Source organism: Mustela erminea, chromosome 13 (genome assembly GCF_009829155.1).
Source record: "Mustela erminea isolate mMusErm1 chromosome 13, mMusErm1.Pri, whole genome shotgun sequence".
NCBI lineage: Eukaryota > Metazoa > Chordata > Mammalia > Carnivora > Mustelidae > Mustela > Mustela erminea.
In genome coordinates this window covers 4,395,476-4,404,431 of record NC_045626.1, presented here as the reverse complement: position 1 = coordinate 4,404,431, position 8,956 = coordinate 4,395,476, and the positions used below count along the sequence as shown (strand labels likewise).

Here is an 8,956-nt window from a genome sequence, read left to right as displayed (position 1 = left end):
TACTTTTGACGTTAAATTTATTCATTGAAAACAAAATCTTAAATTTGTTCTAAGCCAGCTTGACCATACACAAAATTCTTTAGCAAAGATTCCTTTTCCACAAACCTCTACAACTTTTTAAATATCCCTTCAAATTTTTTGCGGTTTTTCCTTTTTCCCATTCTGAAATAACCAGTCTCACTTTAGAACAAAATCACTCTCTTTTCTCTCAACAAAAATGTATCTTCATTCCCCACACCTTCTCTTACCAAAAACACGCATCTTATGTTCCTTGCAAATCTTTCCCTTATTATTTCTAATACCTTACACCAAGTTCTAATCTTTAATGCTTCAAATATCTTAATTTCTGAGGAAAATAAGGAAGTTAACAATTGTGAGCTGTCTTTTACTTTTGAATTCTCTGGCTTGGCAAATTCATAAATATATTTCCTCGAACACATGCTTTCTCAGTATGACACAACACGTACTCAGTCATAGACTCAAATAACTTTAGCTACTCTGTAAAGCGAAGCCAGAAAGCAGACAAACCTATCCATACTCAGTAATCAATGTTTCAGTATTTTATTCAGAAATGGCCTAGGTATTCCATGACTAATTTAACTTAACAAAACTTCAAGGTTTCAGGTTACAAAGCATTTGGGAAACTATTTAAAAAGTTAAAAGTTAAAAGAAAAAAAAAGCTAAAAACTTCTGACCCACTTATAACTAGTTACTCATTCTCTCAATAATTTACTTATGAAAATTCCATTATACCAGGTTTCTTTTTCTGATGACCAATTTTATAAACCAAAACATGAGCTTATTCAACTAATAAATCCAGGCAGAATAAAAGATTAAGTGTGCCTATTTAATGTTATAATTCTATAGACATGTCTATTTCAATTAAACCAACAAATTCTAATCAGCTTTAATACTGAGTATTTTCCCAGATCACATGAACCTGAAAAGCATTTAGGCCTCTATGCTATTTGTGAGAATTTTATGAACATATAATTCATTTCAGCACCTAATTTTCTTTACGTCACCTGGATAGAGCTCTTTTACAAACTCTGGCAAGCCATATGGAGGTGGAAAATACCTCACAAGTACAATATGTATGTATAAACACCTATACACATAGACGTCAACAGAGACCTTATAGCTTTTGTTTTAAAACTTTAGCCATGAGACAGGTAGAATAATGCAGAACTCACTACCTGGATCCAAACTGTATGTCTGGAAGAAGAAATAAGTAAATGTTACCTGCTCAAGTGACTAAAGTGTTGAGAAGACACTTAGGATTTTTCAACTGCCCAAGTTTCATACAACCCTTTCCCCTTTTGTTTTTCTTCTGGTAAGAATGACCTCCCTGAAGTGTGTATTCAAAGACAAGGCCTAGCTAAGGGTGTGGGGAAAAGACCAGGTAGAGCATTTACACCTCAAAAGCAAGGCGGGGTGGGAGCACGGAATTTCCTCCCAGAAGAAACTTTGTTTCCTAAGACAAGAGTTTTTACAATACTGACCAGCCATTTGGGAGATAGAGGTGCTTTTAGGATTGGGAACAACAATAGGTGAACTTTGAATTGATCCCAGAGTTGCAAAGGGTTGATGTGTCCATCTAACCACATTATCTTTGATTTGTTATGTTTCAGGGAGATTTCCAGCTAAGATGAAAATCAAAGATTTCTATATTCTGTATTTAGATCTGCTTGTCTTTGGGAAGTTTTAAGTAAATCCTTTTTACAAAGCCTTCAGAAGGTTTTTCTTTCCTTCTGGATGCACAGTTTGGTTTTAGCTTAGGGGAGAAGGCCTACAATAAAATGACGATTAGGCACTGAATATCAGCTTCTGATCTGGCCATCTTTTGATCACAGAGCTACTTTACAAAAATCTTTTAAATATTTTGTTAGTTTTTAGCTGGGACAAACAACAAATATTTTTGGCAGGAGTGAACATCCCCTCTTGGATGTAAGAGGGGGTCCCCCCCCCCAAAGAGATACAAAGATGACTACCTTCCCAAAATCTAGGGAGTAACTCCCTGGATTACTGGAGTTACTCCAGGGAGTAACTTCCAAAGACAGCCAAAACAAAGAAGTGACAACTGCCACGTCCAAGGCATGCAGAAAGCCAAGCCAAGTTCTTAGGACACAAAATGAGACCAGCGAAAGGGCAAGACCTATCCCTGTGGGGAGAGTGAGTTGATAACCAATGGGTTTTGGAAAAGAAGAGACAACTCAAGAAATTTTATTTTCGCCTCTTGACTGGGCACGGCAGACAGAGATCCAGGAGAGCTGGCTCTGGTAAGGACCTCACCCTTAGCCTGCCTCTGCCAGCTTCCCCAAGACCTCACCCGCAGGCTCCAAGGGGACTTAGTGCAGCTTCAGTGTCCACCAGAACCTGGCAAGGTTTCCCATTCATTTTCAGTTTCCCTGGGCTATTTAAGGTAATAACAGTCATTTACCAAAAAACCCTTGAAGTCCCATCAACTCTGGGAGGGGCCCAGATGGGAGTTCTCCTTTGAGTAGATACGGAGGCATCCATAAGGCCACACCAGCTGGCAAACTTTGTTTGTAGTCTGGTTCCTCAGTTCCTTTCAAAGTACTCAGCTGCAGTCATGAGTTCTATCAGAGCGATGGGAACTCAGTTCCATCCTGGTTTGCTTTTTTTAACTAGTCTACTGGTCTCAGGAATTGGTCCATTTACAAACAGGGCAGCAAGAGCAAGGTTGAGTGACCTCGCTTATTATATGCAACCGGGGTCCCACAGGAAGAGAGCTTCCAGACGGGCTGGAAAGTTGGCCAAGGTTCATCTTGTTTGCTTATTTGAATAAACCAAATGGGGCAGTCAGGGAAAACTTCATCCGACAATGGCTTTTCAAAGGTCAATCACCATTCTTGCAAGCATTTTCTGGGCCCTGAGGGAACTGTAATTAAGAGAGAGAACCCTAAATGTCTTCAGGTTTATACCAATCTGCTTCAGGCATTCGTTTTGGGGCTTCCTCGGGGCTAACCAGCACACGCATAAGCCCACAGAGCTCTGGAAGCCTGGGTCCCTGGACCTGCTAGTGACTGAATTCTTCAGGAAACTTTTGGGAATCCTCCCTGTTCTGAGGGAATTGACTATGGCTCCGTAGTTCAGTCTTTGACCAAGGAGTTTAAGATATCTGAGGAGGATCTCCTGCAGCCTGGGGGAACCCATTCTGTTTGGTTTGGGAGGCCTGACCTTCAAAATCTTGCCCAATGGGAACATTCCTCAGAATGGCCATCGTAATTCTAGGTTGTATTCAGTAAAACTCTGTCATTGTTGTAAATATCTACAGCTTCTGGACCACAGTTCTTAGACAACAAATAAGAAGTTGCGCCAAAAAGGTGGTGTGCTCAACTCTTGGAACTAAGGCTTTGGGTTTTCTGGGGCTCAAGTAATATCCAAAGGGATGTGTTGTTGGGGTGGGGACTGTGTGGTGTTCTCTAGTGTATCTCACCACGTGGAGACCTTCCTGAGGTTGGCGGGTAACCTAGTGTCAATCTAATCTGTTCCGTGACCAACTTCTGGGTGAAGTTGGGTGGCAAGCTTTCCAACAGCTATTAGACACTCAGCCCATGCCCACCAATCATGCAGCTTTGGGCGTCCAAGATTCCCATTAGCAATAGCCTTTAACTACACAAAACACACTGGATCCAGGCCAGCTTACGTGAACCACCAGCAACATGGAATCAGAGACTTAACCAAGGGCTAAGGATCCTGATCCGATGGGACTTTGGACTGGACTGCCAGCAGTTTTCAACGTGAAGTCAGTGACAGTCATCTAATGTGAGCTTGGGAAGCCAGTTAGGTCAGGAGCTTGACACAAAGAAAGTAGAGCTCAGAACGGAGAGGAACTTACCCACGGCCCCTGGGAACAACAAGAAAGAGAATGCAGTTTGTGGGTGCCATGCCTGTGTTTCTCATGGCCCCCGAAGCTGTCAGAAGTGCCCTTCGGATCCCATCACTGCCACCCAATCTGTTAAAATCCAAAATTCATCTGAATAAAATGTAAAGATCTTATTAGTTTTATTCAATAATTCATCAACCAGGCAATATCCTGTCTGGCAAATAAAAGAACCTCCAAGAGCTGTACCAAATGGAAGACGTTCACGGGCAGAGAGAGACTGAGCAGAGCTGACCATTTCAAGCAAAGTCACCTGAGTTTGAGGGGTTGGCGCGTGGGGGTGGGTGTCCACCGGGGATTATCTTGCTAGTGCTGACCAGATTAATTCTAGATGGCTGGCCTAAGATGCCACTCCTGAGAGAGGCTGAAACTGCCCAACAGTTTAGGTATCAAGTCTTGGTGTGGTGACATGGGTTTAGTACAAGTGACTCAATTTGGGGCCTGTTGCCTCTTTTTAAACAATACTCTGTAATTAAAAAATTCCTTTCTAAGGTGTTTCAGTTACTTCTGAAGAACTCCAGTGCTTATCAGTTGGTTAGCATGCCAACAGAAACTTGCACAGTCATACATAACTACAAAGTACTTAGAATCTAATTCATCCCTTAAGCTTCCACATTTAAAGGGGAAAAAGGCATGAGTAAGAGAATAAAGATGACAGAATTAGTCTCCTGGAACTCGAATGAGAAAATGAATGGAGCCGTACCAGACTTCCTCTGGGCTCACCGCCACCAGCTACATTTCTTCAAAAACTGGATTCCAAATGTCCCATATTCTCTTGCAAATTTTGCCTTTTTGAAGTAGGAAATCAACATTTCCTTAATGAGTATATAAAGTTTTTGCCTCTGAATGAGGATTTTTTTTTAAACTTTAGAACCTATATGACTGAGAATCTCTTCAGTAAATTTTTAGTCTGTGAGAGGGAACAGTTAATATGTCCTCTCGTGGTTCACAGGTTTCCTGTTACGTTGACTGTAGTTTTTAATCAAAGAGATGAGAGTCTTTTTCATAGGTCCTACACGTCACCTTCTCATTTTATCATCTATTTCAAGTAGAACAATTAGAAATCTTCATTTCTGAGCTTTTCTTAATTCCCTGGGAAAGCAAACTAAGCTGGAGCAGGCAGTACTGGCTTGAGGGAGACAGAAAGCCCCCCAAGGAGAGATCTAAGGACACTGTCCATCTCACTTCATTAGAGACTACTTGAGTCTGAACAATTAGCACATTAAATGAGTCTGCTAAATAATGAGATTCTAAATGTTGGTACAGTTATATACCAAATAGACAGGCAAACATGGTGGTATATTTTAAAAGCCAGATATATTTTTAAAAGATCATGCTTACAATAAGTAAATTATGTAGTGATGAAACATCAAAAAAAGTTGATGAACAAAAGGCACATTCTAAGAGTTCAGGAGTAGAAAGAACAGAAGAGCTCTTTTTGGTTTGGTTCGAAGTAGGAGAAAAGGGAAACAGGTATGTTAAAATTATTTTTCATGTGAAGGTTTCTGTCAGTTGAAGCAGTTAACATTGGCTTCTTTCTCCCTGGTCCAAAGCAGTCTCCTCTTTCCTTGGCTTCTGAGAATGTGTTTAATCTTCCGCGGTATAGAGGTGATACATCAGAGCCACCACAAGCGCCGAGATGGCTGGGATCACCCAGTTGGTCCACCAGCTGGAAAGAAACGGCAATAATGCTTGCATGACGTTTGACGCACGGGACTCAAAACCTTTGCTCCTTCTAATTACCATGAAAATCACTGTGGCATGTCTGTACTACCTCTGTAATCTGCCTGGACAAAACGTCAACTCTGAGTTGCTAAAAGCAACGTGAGTGCAACACATGCCCTAGTATACCAGCAAGGGCTCTAGCTTTGTAAGAAAATTAATGATCCCCATCCCCAGGCCACTTAAACCTATTTCTCTAAACTTACACAAAGAGCTATCAATCGCTCCCCCAACAGATGCTCCCTACAAATAGTGACTTACCTAAGGACACCAACTCTGGGTTATGTATCACAGGTTCACAAAAGCAAATATTCCTTACAGGTTTTATTCTACTTACATATGTTAAGAATTTAAAATAGCTAAACTGAGAACAAGAAAATCAAGGTTCTCATCTTAGGAGAGCCATCAGCAAGCTTTACAACCAAGAGAAAAAGCACATCTCCCAGACTGTGAAGTTAAGGAGTTTGAGTCGTAGGATTTTATTAAGGCCACTATGAGCACCACAGCGCTATGTTCCGTGATTCGGTTTTGAAACTCTAATATTTATCCACGCATAGTAGATTTACCACATTAAGAAACCGCGTGCCCAAACTACTTAATCTGTGGTTCATAGGTGTAAATGCAGAAAAATCCCTAACTTACACACTGTTTCAGTCCTGGTGCCTAGAATTTTTGATTGACTATAAATGACAGATAACAGATCAAACCAGAGACAAAACTAGAATGATCTTCAATTTAGATATGAACCTATAGTTTCTTAGAAAACAAAATAATACAAGCTGTAAAATGTGAATTAAGCCAGATAATGCCTATAAAATATATTTTCTGTCATAAACTTACTATCCTCTAATACTCTTCAGACACCAACCCCTACAAAGACTGAGTTCAATAAAAAGATCTAAACTGCAAAAGGATTACAAAAATCACTTCCATCTTGCTGGGGTTTTCAGTTTCCATTTAGAAGGAAACTGACCTGCCAACAAACATATGGTGAAGGACTACTGCCTGAAAGCAGGGAACGTACCAGAACCCCAGCAGACTGGCTCAGTTACATCTGAAAGGGTGAAATAAAACTGGCACAAATGTGTGGTTTTGAGCTTGGGGCCAAATCTCTCTGTCCACCAGAGAGATACGTGCAGTTATGCAAGATGATATGGTAGAGCTGTCACAAATGTTAACAGGATCTTGGACTGTGACACAGAAATCCAGTCCCTAGACCAAGAGTTCATGTTATACTTAAAAGGAATGCTGAGCTGAGGCTCAGGGAGAAATAATCACTACAATTTAAGAAACGGACCATATACTGAATGAGAGAGCACGTTTGCCTGGACAGTAAAAGACTGTGTAGGCCAGAGGACAACCCTGGAGGAAAGGAGACCTAATCTATTCAGTCCGCAGCTGGAGGGAGAGATTTGGGGTTGTTCTGAAGAATGTCCAGAGGCTGAGCTCTCTGACAGTTGAGGAGGGGATGTCCTCAGTCATCTGGGAGCCAAGTGGAGAAGACCCTGGGCTGTCCACTGAGAGAGGGTGCAGTGGGACCCTGAGTCCTCAGGTGGGGAAGAACCCTAATCACACCCTGATTCCACTGGCCTTCTGATCAGTTTAAGAGAAAACTATGACATACCTGGAATTAGAATCAACAGTAGTAATGAGAGTTTCCTGAAACACAAGAGAAAAAGTGAACTTGAAGAGAACATCTGAACATTTATTCAATTGATTAAGAACTTCTTTTAAAATAAGATCACAATACTCAGTACATTCTTCAAAATGCATTGGAAGGGAAAATTATAACATAAACTTTTCACTAAAAGGCCTAATTTCACCATTTTTAGAAGAAAAAGATTTAAAAATCATGTGTATTTAAATTACTTACAAACATAACCTAGATAATTTGAAAAAATGTTAAAAATAGGCGACATAAAATATCTTCTACACAGTACACATCTGAATAATGTAAAATTGAAAACAGATATCATGTACATGGGCACATAACCCCATGACTACCTTGAGGAAGAGAAGTTTAATTCTTTAAAAGCATAAATGAAACCTTCAGTAAAATCAATTATTTCATTTGATTTTTATCTGAAGTAAAAATGTACCCAAGTTGTATTAAAAGGCATGTCAACCAAGAAGAGAAAAAATAAGAACTGTCATTTAAATCACCACACTGTGGACCACCACCTTTCCTGGCCTTCTCTAACTCTGTTAGTGGAGGCCTCAGGAACTGACCTCACAAGATCACTGGCCAAGAAACCTCCAAATAAGGATGGCCTTTGTGTGTCCTGGGGTCTTTCACAGTTGGCTTATTTTGCCTTCCAGAACTTTCTGAGAGAAGTTCTATCAGTACCATATAAGTGAACTAATTTTGGCTCTAAAAAATACACATTTCTCCAAACAGATGAATAACTAAGGCCTGAGGAAAAATACACTTTTCTGGACTTGAAAGCTAAGAAGCACTCTTTAGAAATTTCACACCAGCAAAAAGTATTAGTGGCTCAGAGGAAGGTAGCCGTAAGTAAGGTAGCTTCATCTGAAAGCTCATCTCTGCAGTTTCCCAAAGCACAAGATAAGCCATTAGCAAAACAACCCACACTCCGCAGTGAGGCAAAGCTATACACAGCGAGCCAGCGCATTAGAGAAACCCCGTGAAAAGGCACAAAACTGTTAGGGAAGAGCAAGCAAATCAGTTAGGAGACCCACAAACCTGGAAATACGGCCTTTAAGATTCCTGACACAATAGGGGAAAAAATAAGTCATTTAAAAAGAAAACTTCACACATTTATGATCTTTCTAAGCAATGTTATCTTAGTGACTACAAAAGTATTCGTAGCTACTGCAAGAGTATTTTTCACACTTGGCGTGGATGAGTAACAGTAATGAGGATTACCAGAAGTCCCCGGACCACACGAAACGGTTACTCCGCTACTAGAAGGCGCAGTAAGCTCTGGAACTGGAGCACGAAGGCTCACGGGGAGTGCAACATTACTGTCACAACAGAAAGTTAAGCCCAGAATAGCAAACAACGCAAACACAGATCTGTTACTTTGTTATACCAAGCACGGGCATTTTACCAAACATGCGGACAACTCTATGGAAACCAGGCTGGCCTAGCCTTCCCCCCGCTTCCATCACTGCCCTTAGCGTTAATGCTGAAACTGTTGGGGCACCATCACTGCCAGCAACGACAAAGATTATATACATTTCTGAGTGTTTATTATCTGTTAGGCTCTTAACCCAGAGATGCCTGAGAGTTAAAGCAAGTTGAATTACCACTTACCACACTGATGAAAAAGGAAACTGAAACTGTCCTGCCCGTCCAATGGTCTG

At 40.7% G+C, this 8,956-nt stretch overlaps 1 protein-coding gene across 3 annotated transcripts in view; it reads right to left on the bottom strand.

Moving 5' to 3' along the window:
- Positions 1–547: 547 nt before the first annotated feature.
- Positions 548–8,956, bottom strand: part of LOC116571747 (cytochrome b5) — a 41,983-nt gene continuing 33,574 nt past the window's right edge. Inside the window, exons 4-6 of one of the 3 annotated variants that reach the window (XR_004277980.1) lie at positions 8,334–8,357; positions 7,254–7,288; positions 5,520–5,576 (exon numbers count right to left, since the gene is read on the bottom strand). Coding sequence is in view for 2 of the 3 variants with exons in the window: in XM_032310054.1 (XP_032165945.1) it covers positions 5,316–5,576 (261 nt within the window). In the remaining variant the exon portion in view is untranslated. Of the gene's footprint in view, positions 5,577–7,253; positions 7,289–8,333; positions 8,358–8,956 lie in introns of all 3 variants that reach the window. The other 2 variants (XM_032310055.1, XM_032310054.1) reach the window with 2 other exon arrangements.